Genomic DNA, 20,971 nt, shown 5'->3' with positions numbered 1-20,971 from the left:
AGCAATGCAGGGTTAAGGGCCTTGCTCAAGGTCCCTGTCATGTACCTTAACCACTACGGTACTGGCCACCCTATATAGCTCACGGGACCAGCACCCTCTTCATTTTTGAATGAAAAGCTATTACTTCACAACCTCTCGTCCTACTCCTGTTCCTTCAGTTAACAGGCTATGTCTACGAAGCCAGTTCACAGCAAGAATTTAATGTCAAATTTGAGTTGTGAGGTTCTTTTGTTTCGGTGGGAATAGTAGTAAGGTGGGTGAGTGGGAAGCACTGCACACACACTGCTCCCGAAAGATCAAAAGAGCATATAGTCTCTCTCTATCTCTCTCCCTCTCTTGCTCCCTCCCCTCCCCCCTATTTCTCTCTCTACAGTGTTAATTTATGTCTCCCCTTGTAGAATGATGGCCGTTTGCGGTTCAGTAAGCAGACTGTGGTGTATAAGAGCAGTAAGACGGGGAAAGTGGACTCCATCTCTGTGCCCGATCTGACCCAAGCTCAGTGGAGGCGTGTATGTCTTGGACATGGAATCAAGTTGGTCACCAGCACTGGCCATGTCTACAAATACGATGGCTTCAAGGACTCGGTGCGTATGTGTGAGCAAGCATGCACGTGTGTGTTTGTGAGTGTGCATTTCTGTTGTAGTGTGTATCAGAAAAAGAGAGACCGAGAGTGTATGTAGCTGCAGTTCACTGAACCCTTGACCATGGGCATCTCATAAAACCACCTTTCCAAAATACACCACTTCAATTGTGGTCATTAAAGTAAAATTTCAACCAAACCCCCAGTGCGTGCGTGCATGCGTAATGCCATCCTATAAGTTATGAGATCCATGCGAGACAGATTGTTCCCTCAGGCGTAGGTGGGAAGAACCTGAGCATTAGGAGTAAAACTTTGATTCCCCAGGTCATCACTGCTGATGAGAACATAGTTGTCAGATGAAATAAAATAAAGTTTTTTTTAATTTTTTTTATCGCATGCAGGGGCAATGGCTGGCTTGGTAAATAAGGTGTGTGACTGAGGGCATGCTGGGACAGGAGAGATCAGCAAAAAATAATGCTGAAGTTTTGTGAGGAGGTGTAGTGTTAGCATTACCATGGCATTGGCGTTAGTCACCTAAGCACTGTGTAGGATTACCACTCAGCGATGGCATTACAGCGCATTTAGCATTACTGCAGCGTAGCACAAGTGTTATCTGAGCAGCCAAAAAGGGCTTCATTTTACAAATTCAGGCTCACTTCCTGATCTTGAGACAAGTGACAAGTGGTTGGCTCCAGTAAAGGTGTTTAAACCACCCAATTCAATGTAATTCAATGGAACCAATCCGGTAAAAATACAAAAGTCTAGTGTTAATGCGTATTTTTTCTCCTTCTATTGTCTCCCCAATGCGTCGATTTCAGTTATTGTGTCATTTGGACAATTCATAATATTTTGTGGATGAACAGGGACATTTTGTGTCACTGTATCTCATGCGCTTAGTGGATGACCCAGATCTGGCCCAGGCATGAGTATTATCCCTTCCAATGGCCCGGGAATGTCTTGTGTAAGCTGTTGGTGTGAAAGAGTCACCCGGGATATCTGTCCCGGAACGCGCCCCTGCTCTCGACCTGGGAATTACCCGGGATGGACACAGCTCGGCTTTGGTGTGAAAAGGGGAATACTGGGTTACTCAACCTGGGATTTGATCAAGGAACCTCATTGGTCACGACCGGAGACGCACTAGTAGCCTAGATCTCGGCAACGATGCTTTGTTTTAAATCATTGTGTTTCAATTTGATTTCAATTTGAACACAAATCCGTTGTGTCATTCTTCAAGAAAATCATTTTGCAACATAGGGTTTGGCTACCTACCTCGTATTAGGCAGCTTGTATTTTTAATAGAGGCCTAAGTTTCAAGAACAGTCCATCAACTAAACATATACAACATATACACTAAACTAGAAATACTCATAACTTGATTCTGTTTGATAACTGTCATCTCACAAATAATGATGTTTATGATCAGTTTCATGTTTTATGGTAGGCTACAATGGTTAAAGTTTGACTTGGGTTTGGGAAATGTAAGGGCAACCTGGAGCTGTGTATCAATTTGTTTTAAAAAATGCATTTCATATCTCTTCAGCCAATTGCTAGAAGGCTAGATCATGCAACTCAACAAGGTCAGTTGTCGTTACAATAAAGAACACAACGCAACATTTTAACAAGCATATATTTTTTGTTTGTATTGAAAAACTTCTTGTCTCTTCTTCAATACTATAACTGTTTCGCTGCTGGTACTTCGAATCGCGTTTCAGGAAAGAAAGAGTCGTTACTCGAAATTCGAGGGTGTAAGACAAGTTTCAGCTCTTTATTCGTGGTTCCAGGTAGTGTGCACGTTTTCCTGAGCTTTCACCAATCTTACACAATCCTTACTGGGAATGACAGAGTTTATATCAGTATCTGAAAGGAAATGCTTCATCCATGGTGACAAAACACTCCTTTAGATATGATAATGTCTATTGACAGGTTTCCTGGTTAGGCCAAATGTTTGTGCAGACAAACGGTTGTCGGCACCTAGACCTCTAATCAACGCCAGGAAAGGAAATGAATATAGAGTGGGGGAAAAGAGGGTGATTGTGGGGATATGCATTTGAATAGGAGCAGAACTTGCGTGTCAACTTTTTAGCTCAGTTACATCTTGAAAACACTGAAATCTAACAGTATGCTGAATTTGAGTGTAAATGTCAACGTGCTGGTAGCAATAAACCTATCGAGCAATTGCCATTTCATTGTATATTTGCATTGAATGACATCGTCATTCAATGGAGTTCAGTAAACACAGCTTTTAATTTTGATTTGTGTGCAAAATATATTTTTTCCCTCCTGCTAATATTCATTCTTGGAGAAAGTAGCCTATATGTCGTCAAAACATTAAATTTATACTTAGAAAGATGCTACATTTAGCCAAGCGCATATAACATACCGTCTCCTCTAACTATATACGATACTTTTCTTTAAAAACCGTCCTCAACACCCACCACGTATGATAATTTAATTTTTCTCATCTGGTGACACTGGTTATGTCTCTCTCCCTCAAAGGCACTGCATTGTGTTATCAATTTTATCAATGGTCCACTCAGCAAGAAACACCTTTTCTATATTTCACAAATTTGCAATGCAAAATTAAACAAGCAGAAACTAGATCAGGCATAAGCTTAAGTTCAATTTCATTGCTCTTTAGTAAACAACACTGATGACAACAGAAAAACTCTTCTCTTTCATCCGTAAATTCCCCACTTCTCAAGATGCCTGAACATGAATGTATACTGTAATTATTTGCATTAGGTTTACATTGGGTGACTGCTTAGCCTAAAGGAATCCTATAAATGTAAAGATTGACAGAACGTGAGCACCGTCCACCACGTTGAATCTCCAGTGAACAAAACTGTCCCTGATCATCCGGTTTTATTGTTTTATCTATTTCTTTATTTATTAATATTGCAATAAAAAATATATAGCCTACAGACCAATTCAGTGGAACATAACATCCACTTTTAATGAGATTGCACAGCAGTGACTTGTATGGAAGAAAACTTGCAGATCTGGGTCTGGTTTGAATGGCAAGGACCCGGGAGATTCCCGGGACCATTGTGTGGTGTGAATGGGTGAAACGCACTCTTTCGTGGGCATGCCTAGGGACAGGGCAAGAACAGGAGAAAGGGAGTCAGTGAGATGGATAAACAAGAAGGAATAAGAATCGAGGCAGAGAGAGGAAGAAAGTGGAGAGAGCTCATTAGCGGCTTACTCACACCTGGTGTCCCACATGTGGAACCCATCCCCCCCAACCCCCTGGGCGGTGTTTGGTGTTAATAAACCCTACAGGATAAATAAACGGGCTGATTGTGAGTGCCGGGAGTGTGGCGGCCCTGACGCAACCTGGTCGGCTGGGGTAATTGGGCTCTGATTATCCCGCTCTCCCGGTGCGTATTTTGGACCGGGCCCTGACGGTTTGTTTATTACCCACTGAAAGACAATCAACACAAAGTTCGAGACACGAGCTGTAGCGTTTCAGCAGCACATTAACCTCATTTCCCTCATCTGGCCCCCCCGTCCCCCCTTGCAGGATTTTGAGAAGATTTCGGAGTACTTTAAGGCTAATTACAAGGTGGAGCTGGCAGAGAAGGACATGTGTGTGAAGGGCTGGAACTGGGGCACTGCCAAATTCTCAGGTGAGCCACGTTTGTACTCGCCCACACTTGCTCATACATACTCACGCACCTACTCATATACACCTACACATGCACACATAAGCACACACACCTGCCCTCATGTATGTGTGGCCGTGCACACTTGCAGGAACACACACACGCGCACACACCCGTACGTAAACAGATTTGTCCAGTGTTGTGACTTGGCTCTATTGTGTTTTGAAACACACCAGCCACAGTTACAATAGTCTCTATTCAGTCAAAAACAGAAAATATTTCCAGTGAGCCAAAAAACTTCCACGTTTGAGCTTCTATAACTTTGTTTTAGTAATATTTTGAGTAATTCTGACTCTTGGAAAAACCCAGTTTCCTTTCAGAAGAGACCAGAATTATGCATGTGCTCAAAAGGGTTCAAGGATAGGAACCATTTTATTTTGGGTATGTCATTTTGTGTGTCAAGAAAAGTTAACCTTGTATAAACATACTGTGGTCAGAAGTGGCGCTTACATGGAGTTTTATTATGATATATTGACTGTTGTTTGTGCTTTGAAAATAATATTTCAGGGGCATTCCATCAATAACGTGCCTGGTGTAATAATTTGGCACCCCTTTAGACAATGCATTGTGGATTTTTCTATTTCTATTTTATTAATTTACTGTCCCTTCTGTGCCCACTGCAGTGCACCATGGGAGTTTTTTAAATATATTTTTTAATGCAATATATGGGACCCTGTGCCTCCTAGGACCGCTGCTGTCCTTCGACATAAATGAGACCCCTGCCTTCGAGGTTCCACTGTCCAGCGTGTCGCAGTGCGCCACGGGGAAAAACGAGGTGACGCTTGAGTTCCACCAGAACGACGATGCTGAGGTGTCCCTGATGGAAGTGCGCTTCTATGTGCCCCCCAGCACCGGGGATGAGGGAACTGACCCTGTGGAGGTGACATACCTGGGCTTTACATTACTGCATGCATTTAGCAAACGGAGAACACTAGTGTTTTGCAGCGACAGAAAATAAGTGTGTCTACATGGCTGTGTGTGTGTATACCTGGGTGCCATTGACTGTAGAAAAAATATAGACCATGTGCCTGTTACTTCACCCACTGAGTATCCATGTGCTTGTGAAAAGCATTTTGAAGCTGCGGAACTCAAGTTCACCAGTGCCATCATGTGCGCAGAGACTGCGCAGTTGGGAAGCTGATGCGGCTCCTCCACTAAGCACACAAGATAGTGATGTAATCTGTCCCTGATTCGTCCACAAAGCATTGCTGTATTGTCCTAATAACACAATAACTTAAGGAAAATTTGCACATGTAGAGACATAAAATGAAGAAAAAAATGTTCTTGTGGGATTGCAGTTGTACCATTGACTTTACATTGAAAATTGGTCTAAATCACTTATACTGGAGCCAACCGTGGCATAGCTTCAGAAAAGAAGCCTGGTTTTGCCCGCTTGGTGCGTGCGTTGCAGTAGGTGAAGGTGTGTGTTGTTCTTTAGGCCTTTGCTCAGAATGTGCTGTCAAAGGCAGATGTAATCCAGGCCACGGGCGATGCCGTCTGCATCTTCAAAGAGCTGCAGTGTCTCACTCCTAGGGGAAGGTACTGTCACATCACCTGCCTCCACGGCATTTAATATGCCTACCACACCATTTAACCAAACCACCCCAAATTGGGTTTAGTCCGTTTTTAAAGGGCCCCGTTCAGTGCCAGTGTCCCCCCAACACAGGTATGATATCCGCATCTATCCCACCTTCCTGCACCTCCATGGCAAGACGTTTGACTACAAGATCCCCTACACCACTGTGCTCCGCCTTTTCCTGCTCCCTCATAAGGACCAGAGGCAGATGTTCTTTGTGGTGAGTGTTTGAGTGTGCTTGTGTGTTTAGGGAATGTGTTTTTTTTGTTGTTTTTTTTTTTTTTTTTTTGTTGGATGTCTGTGTGGTTCCAGTGAGGTTATGTTTCATATAGCTTGTGGTGCATTAACTGTGTGAATATTGTGCTGGTTTTTCTCTCAGATCAGCTTGGATCCTCCCATTAAGCAGGGCCAGACTCGATATCATTTCCTCATCCTGCTCTTCTCCAAGGAGGAGGACATCTCTCTCACCCTCAACATGAGCGAGTGAGTGGCGGATATGGCTGCATATACACACACAGCTTCGAGCCACACTGAGTCAGTATTCAATTGTTGCTTTCCCCTTTTCCCCATCTCTCCCCTGCAGAGAGGATGTGGAGAAGCGTTTTGAGGGGAAGCTGAGTAAAAGCATGTCCGGCTCCCTATATGAGATGGTCAGTCGGGTGATGAAGGCCCTGGTCAACAGGAAGATTACGGTCCCAGGAAACTTCCAAGGGTAACCAACTTAACAACCCAACCAGCAACACAATCAGCCACCTTAACAACTCAACCAGCCACCCAATCTGTTGCCTTAACATCCCAACCAGCCACCCAATAGCTACCTTAAAGTCCCTGTCCAGCCTCCCTATGCTTGCATTTAAATTGTTCCTTTAGTTACTGTTACGACTAGGAATCACGCACACTGACATTCCTTGTTTTCTTTTAGTTTTCCCCTTTATTTTGTTTTGATTTGGCACATGCTACTGTGACGCCAGGCAGCGGGACACACCTCTGTTCCACAGGTGATTTTTCAAGTTTGCCTCCTAAGTGATGTGGGGGGAAGGAGAAACGCAAAAGAGATTGGATTTTGGTTAAGACTATTTGAGACAGCTTAGGAGAAACAGTTTGGTGTTGCTGCATGTTGTGCGAGATTTAGAGGCAGGATTTCCGCATGTGAGATCCCGCGGTCCTCATCCGCAACCCCCCCCCCCCCCAACTCCCGCAAAAGCTTGAGGCGAGCACGCTGCTGCAGAAGGTGAGTCACCTGTGGTGGATGTGTCCTGTGCCCTTGTATTTTTCTTCTTTTTTTTTTTTTTCCCATTAGGCCCAACGCACACTCCGTAGGTTAGGAATCTCTCGGAAATTACATCTAATTAGGAGCATTACAGTTTTTCAACCAGCACCTTATAGGCTTAATTTTATATATCCATTTCCCAGCAGAGGGATTCATAACAATTGGGGGATTGTGTCCGGAATAGAACTAATTTTTCAGAGTCGCTGTAATGGAATGGTGTCATTTCTATAATAGTAGGCTACGGGAATAGTTTTGCATTATTAAACTTGCAATTGGCCTATGAATATAGGTGTGTGTGTAAGCTATTTTTGGGGTTGGCAGTAAGCTGTTTGGTGCGCTAATCGTGGCAAATATTTTCTCAGCTAAATTCTTAAGTATTGGATTACGGTAAAGGTAATTACGGGTATTCATGTTGCTTTAGATTACTTCAACATTTTCTCAGTGTGGGGGTAGATGAAGCCCCAATCGCTGTTCGCCTCGGAATTGTGGGGAAAAAAGTCATTTTTATTGGCCCAAGATGAACCAGGATGTAGTGCCCTTCTGCCGTACCTGTCATGCTTGCCAGGTGGTAGGAAAGCCAAACCAGTAGCTCTCTTGATTCCGGTGCCTGCCTTTAATGAACCTTTTAGCTGTGTGTTAGTGGATTGTGTAGGTCCTTTGTCGCATACTAAACGTGGAACCCAATATCTACTAACCTTAATGGATGTCGCTACAAAATTTCCGGAGGCTGTCCCCCTAAGGAATTATTACTGCAAACACTGTTTTGGATGCATTGCTCAAGTTCTTCACCCAGTATGGGCTTCCAAAGGAAATCCAGTCTGATCAGGGTTCAAATGTTATGTCTGTCATGTTCCAGGAGGTAATGCATCAGTTGGGCATGAGACAGATGAAATCTTTTGTTTACCACCCTCAGGCCCTGATGATTGAGACCGGAGTATTCCCTTCCTCTTTTTTGCTGTACAAGAGGGTTCAGTCCTTTTGAATTGGTGTATGGGCATGAGGCCAGGGGTCCCTTAAAATGGGTGAAGGAAAGATTTTTGTCCACAGACAATGATCTTAACTTATTGAACCATGTTTCTGCTTTTAAAACCAGCTTGTGCTATAGCCAAGAGCCACCTCAAAAGAGCGCAGGAGAAGATTAAAATTTGCTATGACCAAAAGCAATGGCCTGTGTTTTCAATATTGGAAATAAGGCTCTGGTCCTTTTGCTTGTCCCTGGAGACCCATTGAAAGCATGTTTAGTGGTCCTTACACGGTTCTTGAGAAAGTGAATTATGCAAATTGTCATAAGTACCCCTGACTGCAGGAAATTTAAGCAATTGTGTCATATAAATATGTTAAAGAAATTCTGTGAGCTGGATTGTAAACCAGCTTGTCTTGTAAGTGCTGTAGAGGCTGACGTTCCTGAAGCGGAATTTCTGGATCAGTTCCTCAGAACCACATTTGGCTAACAGCATGATCTTAGCTGATTTTTTATTTTTTTATTTTTATTTAATTGCTTGTCCACTGACCAGGAAACTGGTATTGAGAATCTGATGCACACTTACAGTTCTTTGTTTCCCAGTCTTACAACTCTAATGGTCCATGACATAGACACTGGGAATGCCTCGCCTATAAAACAGCATTCCTATAGGGTGAATGCTGAGAAGTTGGCAAACATTTTTGAATAAGTCTCATACATGTTTGACCATAACCTCATTGAGCCCAGCATGAGTGATTGGCGTTGTCCGGTTGTCGTCATTCCTAAACCAGATGATTCTATGAGACTGCATAGATTACTGGAAGGACAATTTTGTCTCCAAGTCTGACTCTTTTTCTTGTGCAGCAGGGCTAAAAAATCTCAGTGTTCGAGATTATGCAGTAGGGGCCCCTCCCTGACCTGTTCCAAGATATGTATTTATATTCTTCCTGTATGTCTATCACCCTGTAGTTTTGTCAGCCTATGAGAATTACAAAATGTATTTATCACGTACAGCGAATAGGTTTAGCAACAGTCAAGTCCGCTCCTCGGTTCCGCCTGCACCCTCCTGGCTGCGAATATAAAATGACGAGAAACATTTTAGAGGCAATGTGTTTTATGTAAACATACACTGCCATTGTCGAACTCAAACGCATTCAGTTTGAAGACGACTTATCAGCCGAGTTCCCAGCCCAAATAATGTCGCACAGCAAGACCTGCAATCCAGCTAATCAAACCCTTTTTCATTCTGTGATGCCCAGAATTAAGCAATTAGAATGCATGAATGTAATTAACTTTCTCATGAATGTAATTAACTCCTATAGCATCTCCTAAAGCAACTTTCTTTATTTAGGAAATTTTTTCTACATTTATTTAACCAGGAAAACCCCATTGAGGTCGAAATCTCTTTTGTAAAGGGACCTTAAAACGGGTCAATTGGAAAATTAAAGCACTTTTTAGCCTACTGTTGCTACAGTTGTGCATGTTGTTATTGTCAGTAACATACATGAGATCTGTATTTTATTTTATTCCGCCACTTCACCGACTATTTTCTGCTATATATAACAAGGATCTGTATATTTAATGATCAGTAACCTGTCATATTTCCCCCCTTGAAATTCACCAGAAATGAACATTTCCTAGCTGTTCTTTTAAGAATGATCGTCGGACCCCCCTAGATGCCAGCCATTCTCCGCTATATTCTACTTCCCTAATATTCCTAATAAATCGAAAACTATGCCCGTTATTGCAGCATGTTATCATTAAGCGGACTAAGTGTTTAATTGTAAATCAATATGGGAGGGGCCTCGTGTCCCAACATAAGCGGTAAGTATGCAGAATTGTACTACACCGCTGTTTAGGACTCGTTTAGGATAACCTACGTTAGCACATAACATTATCGATTGGTTCTTTTTGCAGAAGTAAAGTTGTAACAGTCTGGAGAATAGCGTTAGCTTTATTTACTCAAGATAAGTACAGCTCATTTCTACATTAGCAAGATTATTGATAACCAGACTGTTACGTTCTGAGCACCAAAAGCTTCAGAGCTAATTTGTAACACATGCTGTTCAAAAGATCTTATTTTTTTATGTTGTGTATTCGGCAATTTTGAATGACATCCATTTTCTCTTATTCGACAACTCAGCTGTGAAATTACAACCAAATTTCTGACTAGTTGATTGTAAGTCAACTCTTCTGTGGTATCAGCAGATGTCCACATTACATCCTCCCGCCCCTCCTGTTTCTCTCAATCCCTTCTTTCAGGCACTCGGGTGCACAGTGTATTACCTGCTCGTATAAGGCCAGTTCTGGGCTGCTGTACCCGTTGGAGAGAGGCTTTATCTATGTGCACAAGCCACCGGTACACCTGCGCTTTGATGAGATCTCTTGTGTGAACTTCGCTCGCGGCACCACAACCACCCGTTCCTTCGACTTTGAGATCGAGACCAAGCAAGGCAACCAGTACACCTTCAGCAGCATTGAGAGGTAATGAGCACACGCACGTGCACACGCGCACGCACACACACGCATACACACACTGACTATACACACTCACTATTTGCTACACACATACTCACTTGCACACATAGTCTTCCATTGAGCCTCTGATTTGACTACGCAACATTGACTCTTTCTGTCTCTCTTTCTCTTCCCCTCTCTCTTTCTCTCCCTTCCTCCAACTTTTAGAGAAGAATACGGGAAACTCTTTGATTTTGTCAATGCGAAGAAACTGAACATCAAGAACAGAGGATTTAAAGAGGTAAGCTGATTTGGCCTTGCGGTGCCGAGGCGATGATGCGTTGATTTCTGCATCGTTTTACTGTGATGAGTACTGACCAAAGCTCTCTCTGTTCGCCATCGCCCATTCTCCTGCCCCCTGGCACCTGAAGAAGAAGGTCTGTATGAGGCTGGAGGACTGCTGTGGGAGGGTCGGGGGGTGTAATACATGCCTGCATGCTCTGTGGGTGTGGCTTTGTTCTCTGCCTGGTTCTCCAAAGGGTTTTGGCAATAGAGTGTCAGACACAGGTCTTTCTTGGGGCGGGGGTGTGTGGCGGGCTGTGGCGGCAAGTGTGAGATAGAGGCAGAGCTCACAGCTGGGCTAATCTTGGTGACGGCATTATATTTTGGGCATTTATAATTTAAATTTGGTTGCCAATTGTACCCTATCTATTCCATTATCAGCCCATAATGTCTAGGATACACCGCATTAGACCCCTTCCCCCGGCAGCAGAAATGTATCTAGTGATCTGGAGAGCCACACGCCTTCTCCAAGCCGCATCATCTCCAACTGCAACTGTGATCCCGAGACAATCGGGGTGCTGTTCCTTGTGCCGATCCTACTAACCCCAGCCGAGTCCCTCCTCCTTGGAGTGGCGGGCCAATTATGCCACTCCCACAAGAGCTGGCCAAACTCTGTCCTTGGTGTGCAACTGCATCGGCCTGTATCAAGGTCCGATGCTTTTGCTGTGCGCCACCACAGCTGGGTATTTACAATTTACAATTTGGGGTTAAGGTTCTTGCTCAAGGACCCAAATAGCTGTGCGTATCTTATCATGGCTGTACCGGGACTTGAACCGCCAACCTTCCGGGCTATGAGGCTACAGGTATCACAACTTCAGAGGCAGCACAAGGGGCTTCTAGTGAAAAAACATCACCACTGTTTTTTACTGTTGATAAGACTTGCAGCATCCATGTGACCTTGCTGCTGATTGGCTGTCTTATCAACACCTAGTAGTGAATGGTGGTGACATTTTATCCCCTGAATCATTTCACGCAGCCTGTGAAGTTTGGATGTATGCATGAAATATAAGACAAAAGACAAAAAGAAAGGCAATACACCACGTTTTGGTGATCATTGTTTTGCATTTGATAATTATCCTTGCGGTATATCACCCAACCATTGCAGTGTAATTGGAGGTCAACTGTCCTCCAAACACAATTTTGACCAGGTGTGAAATCATGCCAGGCCCAGACTGGTTAAGTCCTGTTCAAGCCAGCCCCGACTGGTTCAGTCCTGTTCAAAAAAGACCTGCTCCACCTGGCAGGTTTTCAATCTACTGATCCTCCTTTAATCGCCAGCAATGTGCTGATGTGATATGTCAGACGTGCTGGTTGTGGGGTTTCACATTGACAACTGGCACAGAATAGTTGACAGAAGGAGAAGCACAGGTAGATGTTGGAAGTTTGGTTATCACCCATTTATTTGTTTATGGATTTGCTCTGCAAGATAGTCAGTGGGGCAATATAATTGTAATCCTGGTTTTAAGTACCAGTTTGTTAAAGAAAAAAAAGGACATCTATTCTTCAACATCTGAGATGTACTGAACCCCAGAATTTATAGCACAGCCCCCCCCCCCCCCCCCCACCAGACGCACATGGAGTGAAAGGTGTGGGTTTGGTGTAATGAGGGAAGAATTGAGTGGAGGGGGGGGTGGCTGATTTGAGCCATTGATTGCTTTGTGGCCTGGTGACTTTACTGAGACCCTCTGTGTGAGTGTGTCTGTGTGTTTGCGTGTGTCTTTGTCTGCTTGTGCGTTTGTGTGTGAGCATTAGGGATGGGGTGACACAAACAATTTCATGCCATGATTATCGTGGCCAAAATTATCTCGATTTTTTTTCTCCATTATTTCAGTATAGTTATATGCTGAAATATTTTCTGGTATTAAGCTTCTCATAAGCTATGTGACTTGCACAAGGTGCACACTGCTCATGAGTCTTTAATTAATAATTCCCGGACCTCAAGCCCAACACAGTCAGTGCGTTCATACCAAGATTTTGCTTTGGTATACATTATTGACAAGCTAGGCTAGATGGGTAGGCTATATTTCCCCCCCATTCCCAAATTCCCATATGTATTAAACCTACAAGTTATTTTAACCCTCAATTCAATCTATGCAATTGGGTGATTGTCAGGGAGATGGGTCGTGAAGTTCGTTGTAGTATTGCTCCCTTTCACGGAAACCTTTTTTTTTTTGTATCCGAAGTATGTCCATACATCTGACTATCTTCTTACCGACCTCACTACATTCTCAGCCAATCTGTTAACAAAGTAAGTCATATGACATTCTCTCTCCAGTCTATCATAGAGTTGAGTGGTCTCTACTATGCAAGGCATTAACTGACTGTTGTGGGGTAGATACACGAAGTAGATGCGAGAGGTGTTCCCCCTTGTGGCTATGCAAAATAAAACCGCTAATGAAGACAAGAAACTGTAGACCTACTTTCCTTCTTGCTGGATTACACATACTTTTCAAGGTGTCATGGTGTTCGCAGTAATGCACATTTGTGGCGGTGTCATTATTGTCAGTGTTTTTACAAACATGTATTTTAAAACCAGTTACCATTCCATCCCTAGTGTGTCTGTATGCGTGTGCACATGGGTGAGAGCATGCCTGTGTGAGTGTGTGTGCTCTGACTGACTGGTGTGCATTAACGGTAATGATGGTGATTAACATTACTTGATTGTGGTGTTTCCGTGTCCATCTGGCTTTGTTTTTAAGTAACTGAACGCCCGAGGCACTGGTGTGTTTAACACAATTTAACTACCCCCGTTATTAACAAATTTTGTTTATAATGAAACATTTTTTTTAAAATGTTTTAGCGTTAATTGTTTTGCATACTGCCTGCACTGTTAGTACTATGAACCTCAAATAGGGGGCAGGGTAAATGTGCAATGATGGCCCCACAGTTTGAGGTTCGTAGTAATGACTGCAGGCGGTGCATTGTGATGGGTGCATTAATGCCTCGCTGACGGCTCTTCCCTGCCTGTGCTCTTCCTGCTCCATCTCCGCAGAGAAAGCTGCCCTGTGATGCCACAGCTGCCAAGCTAAATGCGCACAATATAAACATTTTCACAAACTAAAAAGTTATGGTGGGAGCATAGGTTGCAGCAACTAATTTACTTTATTTGACGTGAATTTGACCTGCATGTGACACATATTCTGGAATTTTTATCACGTAAGGTGGGAGCAGTTTCCCCAGCTACAGTGCCTGACCTCCATGACCTTTGAACCCTGTTTGAACCTGCCTCTGTCCTCTGAAGGGCATGAAGGGGAATGACAACATGTACAGCGACTCGGACGAGGACCAGCACGATGCCTACCTGGAGAGGATGAAGCAGGAAGGGAAGATCCGAGAGGAGGCTAATGACAGCGATGACTCGGAGGGAGAGAGCGGTGAGGGGCGGGGCTTCTTCAAACTACTATCCAGTTTTTCATGCCCATTCTCCAGTGCCTCTCATGGCATCAGGCTGTTTTAGTGAATGTGTCTTTAAGGCTTGTTGATATCAATGAAAGATATGCATATATACTTATCTGTATGCATCAAATGGAAAGTGTCACCTAATCTCCGCAAATTACATCCTAATAGTGATTTTGTGAGTTTCGGAAATTCTGCGTTGATATTGTGACCCTATAGCGACTGCTTTTTTTGGAAAAGCAGTTGCAGTCCCATTAGTTGGTGTTCAGAACAATGTGAGTTTGTTCCATTTTTGCCGCTGTAATGACTGTACATGTGCTCCAATGTTCTGGTGTGTTAAACAGGGTTCTGGCCTGGAGAGGGTGCTGTATGTTTTATAGAAGTGGTGTCCTCAGCTAGTCATTTTTGGAGAATCCCCTTGGTGGGGATGGCGGTGTGGCCTGCAGACGTAAAAAGTTCTCAGACTACTGCTTGATAAAAATAAAATTTAAAAAAATACATTTCCCTGTCCTCCTTCAGATGAGTCATTCAACCCTGGAGAGGAGGATGAAGATATCGCAGAGGAGTGAGTGATGAATTTGTCCGTCTCCATTGCCCTGTTCTTCTCCTTTCCCCCCGTTTTCCATCCCATTCTCAGTTCTATTCCTAAGAGTGTTTTACTTCCTTCTCTAGTTCCCTCCCCTCCCCTTTCCCTCTCTCTCTTCTCTCTTGACTCATATTGAAATAAAATTACATTCTGACCATTTAATTGGCTAAATATTAAGGTCTGCTGGACTATCCTTCAGAAGCACTATTTTTACAGTCAATATTTTACAAGGTGTATTAAAGCATTAACACGGTTAGTAGGTATTGAGCGTGAATGTAAGCGGACCCCAGAGACTGCCTTTCAGCTCTGTCAGCCAGGCCTATGGACCTCCACCAATCAGAGAGTATTAGTAGGCTGACAGTGATTGCCGGTTCTAATGGCTGTTGCCGATGTGTTCTAATTGGTGGAGCTAGTGTTTCCAAAATGACATAACCACTTTCTTATCCCTAAGTCAATCCAGCTAATGCATTTGATTAATATGCAAAAATAAAATGCCCATACTATTCTATGAAGGCTTTGCAATACATTTTTTGGAAATCTTTTTCCTGAATTTACATTTAAAGGGAACTGACCCTCAGTTCTCAAATGTGCTCTGGGTAGCCCTTAAACAGAGACGTGTTGTCCGTTTCATTGGTGACCCTGAGCCCCGGTGTCTGTCTCCGTCCCCCCGCAGGTATGACAGCAACGCCTCGGCGAGCGACAGCAGTGCGGAAGACGCGGATGACAGTGATGACGGTGCCAAGAAGAAACCTGCCAAGAAACCCAAAATCACAGAGCGCAAGGAAAAGAAACCACGCAAAAAAGAAGTGAGAGAGGGGAGTGACGGTGGGGGATGAGGGGGGGGAACATGAGTGAGGTAGGGTGGGATAGAGAGAAGCAGCTGCAGGAGAGGGCAGGTGCAAAGATGGAAGGAAAGACAGGGACAGAGGAAACACTCAGGGTTTAGTTCACATGCAGTTCTGCCCTCTACACAATACAGGGTCTGTGCTATACATGCACTATACAGAGACTACGATTCACTATTAAAGGACTGCTATACATGCACTATACAGGGACTCTACACTACTATACAAGCAATATACAGAGAAGACTACTTACATGCACTATCCAGGGATTATACTATATACACACTCTACAAGGGTTATATTATACACACACTGTACAGGGATTATACTATACACAATACAGAGACTACTTACACACTACACAGACTATTATACACGCAATATACAGAGAACTGCTACCCACGCACTATACAGAGACTGTACGATACACACTCTACAGGGACTGCTATACATGTACTTTGCAGGGACTGCACTGCTATGCACGCACTATGCTGTAGCGTGGCTGTGCTATACATGCACTATACAGGGACTCTACTATGCATGAAATATACAGAGAAGAGTACTATACATGGATTATACTATATGCACAATACAGGGACTCTAATATACAGGGACTCTTACTATACACACACTGTACAGGGATTGTACTATACCCGCACAATTTAAAGAGACTATACACATACTGTGCAGAGACTACTGTACACAGACTACAGGCACTGTACTACAGGCACTGTACACACCGTATAGCAACTATATGCACTATACTGAGAAGACTACAATACACACGAGAGATGGGGACTCTAGTCAGCTACTAGGACTCGAGTTGCACTTGAGTCGCACAGACTCCAGACTCGACTCGGACTCGTCAATAAGAGTCTGCCAAATGGCATCGTGAAAATGACGAAGTGAATAATGTCACAGCCAGTGATTATTTTTCCAATTATTTCTCTGAAAGATATTCCTTAGTTGAAACACACCCAACGTCGTTTTACACGCCCCACCGTTTAGTTAAAACCGTAGCAACACCCTACACTGCATTTCTTGCAGCAAAGCTTGTCAAGATTACTGTTCCGAATGTTGTGGCCTTTGAGTTTAAATAATTCAGGCTCATCGAGCCAAACAAAGTGATTGCAACTAGCAAAATGTGGCGAATTAAAATAAAAGATGCGGGAGCAACCACGTCAAATTTCAACAGACCGTATTGATGTAGATGTAGTCCCAAAAATCATAGCTCCCGATTTCTTGCATAAACAATATCTAGCATCATTAGATTTTTTGGAATGATAATAGTAAATGCTTAACTGCGCGTGCGGCACAGGCCGTAGCCTAAAGGTTTGATCATTCTCTTCCCCTCACCCACTCTCGTGTTAAGTTATTTTATTATTACTGCCTAAGTTAAAACGCTTGGTTACATTATGTGTGAAACATCTGCCGTGGTTATCTTTTTGACAATATAAAGTGTACTAGCCTACAGTAACATATTTGTATTGTATACACTACTGGGGACTGTATCGACTGTGTAGGGAGGTCCTGGGCCCAGGTGCAGGGTGTGCAGGGAGGTGCTGTGTTGGGGAGGGCCGTAGATCCAGAGATTCACCGGTTTTTCTGTCTGTTTCACAGAAAAAAGTGAAGGATGCTGGTGCCCCCAAGAGGCCAATGAGTGCCTACATGCTGTGGCTCAACTCCAGCCGTGAGCGCATCAAGGCCGAGCACCCTGGCATCTCTGTCACTGAGATCTCAAAGAAAGCCGGCGAGATGTGGAAACAGATAAGCAAGGACAAGAGAGAGGTCAGAATTTGCTGATGTTCCAAGTTCTTTATCCAATCAAGATGAAAATACCTGGAAATAAAATCTGAAATTATGATCCATCGTCTCATCTTTTAACCTCAATCTCGACTGTCTTTAGTGTATAGCAAAAACAAAGGAATTGACCTTTCTGTTCCAATACTTTCGGAGGGGACTGTATATGTGTGTTAAGGTGATAAATGGGGCTTTTGGTGTATTAATGCGGTGTGTGGGGTAACAGGGTTTTTCCAGTGTGTATTAATGTGTGTGGGGTAACTGGGTTTTTCCAGTGTCTATTAATCTGCGTTTGTGGGGTAACAGGGTTTTTGCAGTGTGTAACGTGTTTGGGTGGTATTGAACATAGTTTTGCATCCCCCAACAGGAGTGGGATCTGAAGGCGGAGGAGGCGAAGAGGCAGTATGAGGAGGCCATGAAAGAGTACAGAGAGAGGGGAGGCGGCTCCTCGGTCTCTGCCAAAAAGTATGACCTGGCTGGGCTCAACCTCTATTTATGCAGTTGTACTGCACAATTAGTACCTTAGTCCTCAGTCATTTTTTGTCAGTTGTTGTGCAGTCAGCATTTCATCAATCAATATGTTATCTGAGTGATGATTTGGCCACCAGGTTGATGAGGCCATGAGATTAGGAAGTTTCTCCTGATTTTTTTTGTAATTATTTTTTTTGGGCCCAAGGACTCTGTAACTCTTCCTTTGTCCCTCAAACCCGTTTTAGAGAGACAAAGAAGAAGAGGGGAAAGAGTGATGAGAAGAAGAAGAAAGGAGGAGGGCGTGGAGCAGAACGGGAGAAGGAAAGGACCGGGGGAAACGACAGCTTCAAAAGCCGCGAATTCATCTCTGACTCGGAGAGCTCGTCAGATTCTGCACGTGGTAACAGCAGTAAAGCCAAGGTAACCAAAGTAACCATCCTATCACTAAAGCTAATGCTAGTATAGTGTCTGTGTGTAAGGAATTCGATTCGCAGGGAGGAAAACACGTTTCTTTCATTTTTAATCCTGTAATGTGAAGATTTGTGTGAATAGGGGTTCACGTATACGTGCATTGGCTGGGATGTGCTGAAATAGTGGCTGGCAAGACTCCCAGAGAGTGAAATCTACTACTGCCAGGCATTCATCTAATTGTTGTATGAACACTAAGATCTTCTATCTGGGCCAGGTACCGTAACTGCTGATCCACTGAGCCCTAACTAAGGTTACTTCTGGTGAGCGACATCATTTAAATATACTAGACTATGACCCATTTATTATTATATGTATTATTATATGAAGTAATACTAGGATCCTTCTGGACACTGAAACTGACATCTAACCCAGAGCAGCTGCACATTTGGTTAGTGAGATTATCAATATGCCCATTCAGTAGCCTGTTACCACAGAACCACATATGAAATCAAATCTCTGGTTCTCGTGGGGATGCACACTTCCTGGTGATGTCTGGTAATTACACTCATGCAGATGTGCATGGGAACTCGCAATGCAGCTGATTGACCAATCACTACTACTACTACTATTGTGGATATTGCATATTCCACTATATGACTCCAAGGTTTTGGCCCCTCTTACTATGATTAGGCAGATAATCTGCATTGTATATAAACTATGCATTCCTCATGCACCAGCCACAGAACGTACATGCTTACATACCCATCTCCAACACATAAGCCCATCCAGTACAGATACACCAACCTTGGGATACATGCGTACCACAGCTAAATCTTTCTAGAAAAGTTCAATAAGGATGCAACTTCTCAATTTATCCAAAGTAGAGGGTCAGGTGAAATGTCTCACATTGGTTACCAGGCAGGCCCAAATGTGCCAAAAATTGCCAAAATGAATTTTGAATAATGTTATTAGTATGTTTATCTTTGCACAGTGTGAAAGTGCTCTCAGATAACTCATTTCCAAATAAAATGATCTGTTAAATTTGGAGATATGACCCTGCAAAATTGGTCCCAATTCACCATTAATTTATTTTTTTGATGCCATAAAAAGGTACACTTTAGTTTAGCTCATCATTATCTATCAACACACAGAAAAAGAAAAAGAAAAAAAACAAAACCAAGATGTGCTGTGGTGCAACCTCCTGGAGTTGGCATGGAATGGCCCAGAGTACAATGGGTGAATTGAGGACAGCACTTCATGTGGTCGTCAGCAAAAACCCTGAGTGACCATTAACTTTTCCTTTTCTCTGCCTTCCCACATCCCTTTCTCCCTCCTCTCTTCCCGTCCTTCCCCCTCCCTCAGGGTTCAGATGATGAGGAAGAGGAAATTGCCAGCACACCACCAAGCTCAGAGTCGGGGTCAGACTGAGTTTTTGGGGTTATCATCAAGGTAGTGATAACACTGCCCACTCACCAATTGACAGAGAGGCACACAGATGCATTGGGAACTATAGAAACCTCTGTCCCTCACACGCACACATAACACACACATATACAAGCTCTTTACATTGACCAACTCTTCTTTTTGTAAATACCTTTTTGTTACTCGGTGCAACCAACATTCATATTATTTCCCTATTTTTAGATGCCAGCAGCAGTTCATCCCAATATCCATTCTAGATATGGTTGTTAAAAATACAGGGGGGAAAAAAAAGCATCCAAAACTGTTCACTGAATTGGCATTTTGAATTTATTTCAGGTACAGATATATGGGTCACATTCCTACTAGCTTGTAGGTTATGTTTATAATGGTGTGTGATGGGTTTGGACACATAGAATTGTGGGTTTTGTAGTGTTCCCCAGTGTCTGCTTTTGACTTGACAAATTATGGTAAATGTACAAAAATCGAGACTACAGTCCCCAGATCAATCTCAGTCTTGTTCAACTTTTTTTTTTAACCTTAGAAAATATAAGTGAAGTGAACTGTTAGCACAGCACTGTGATTGTATTTTTTGTTTCATTTTGTGCTCTTATTAAAATAATACATTTGTCTTTTTGTAATAAAAAAAAAGTAAAAAAATAAAAATCTAAAGATTTTTCTCTTCCACACACCTTCAGTCTTTGTTTCTTACGCTGATAGTAATTTGAACACAAGGGGTTCTCTCTGCTTTACTGGACCTGAGCCCACAAACCTCACAGGCCCATCTGGGGGCATGTTAGGGCGAGGATTAGACTGAGCCTGTTCCTCAGAGACTGAACGTTCCAGGTGGGGCACAGTTGTTAAACCCTCCCACAGTGCAACCTAACCTCAAATATGATGCGTGCATTTTCAGCCCCTGTGTTTCATCACCTAATTGACTCTGATCCCCAAAAAAAAACTATTTCATTGTTTTGGATACTTGTTTTCCACCACCAGTGTACCAGGCAATCACATGAAACTAATTTGCATGTAATTTATGTTCTACTCCCACTGTGCAGAGCTAAATGCGTTTCTGAGGAAGCCATTTGATAAAGTACGACAATTTAAGGTGAAAGTTTATTGAAAGATTTAGTTATTATTTTCACATGAAGATTTAGATTATGGAACTAGATTATTATTGTTTCAAATAGTTGTT

The 20,971-nt window shown here is 43.1% G+C and overlaps 1 protein-coding gene across 4 annotated transcripts in view; it reads left to right on the top strand.

Moving 5' to 3' along the window:
- ssrp1b (structure specific recognition protein 1b) overlaps window positions 1–20,463 on the top strand; it is a 38,758-nt gene extending 18,295 nt beyond the window's left edge. For 3 of the 4 annotated variants that reach the window (XM_061251730.1, XM_061251729.1, XM_061251728.1), the window contains exons 3-18: window positions 399–584; window positions 4,101–4,206; window positions 4,929–5,122; window positions 5,681–5,781; window positions 5,909–6,038; window positions 6,198–6,301; window positions 6,402–6,530; window positions 10,312–10,533; window positions 10,735–10,807; window positions 14,090–14,222; window positions 14,764–14,809; window positions 15,504–15,636; window positions 17,296–17,463; window positions 17,843–17,940; window positions 18,192–18,366; window positions 19,720–20,463. In XM_061251730.1, coding sequence (XP_061107714.1) covers window positions 399–584; window positions 4,101–4,206; window positions 4,929–5,122; window positions 5,681–5,781; window positions 5,909–6,038; window positions 6,198–6,301; window positions 6,402–6,530; window positions 10,312–10,533; window positions 10,735–10,807; window positions 14,090–14,222; window positions 14,764–14,809; window positions 15,504–15,636; window positions 17,296–17,463; window positions 17,843–17,940; window positions 18,192–18,366; window positions 19,720–19,785 — 2,064 coding nt within the window. In that variant the 3' untranslated portion in view covers window positions 19,786–20,463. Of the gene's footprint in view, window positions 1–398; window positions 585–4,100; window positions 4,207–4,928; window positions 5,123–5,680; window positions 5,782–5,908; window positions 6,039–6,197; window positions 6,302–6,401; window positions 6,531–10,311; window positions 10,534–10,734; window positions 10,808–14,089; window positions 14,223–14,763; window positions 14,810–15,503; window positions 15,637–17,295; window positions 17,464–17,842; window positions 17,941–18,191; window positions 18,367–18,631; window positions 18,678–19,719 lie in introns of all 4 variants that reach the window. The other variant, XM_061251731.1, reaches the window with a different exon arrangement.
- Window positions 20,464–20,971: the final 508 nt, after the last annotated feature.

This window comes from Conger conger, chromosome 8 (assembly GCF_963514075.1).
Source record: "Conger conger chromosome 8, fConCon1.1, whole genome shotgun sequence".
Taxonomy (NCBI): Eukaryota; Metazoa; Chordata; class Actinopteri; order Anguilliformes; family Congridae; genus Conger; species Conger conger.
Note: the sequence above shows the minus strand (reverse complement) of the source record. Positions and strands in the feature narration are given on the sequence as shown.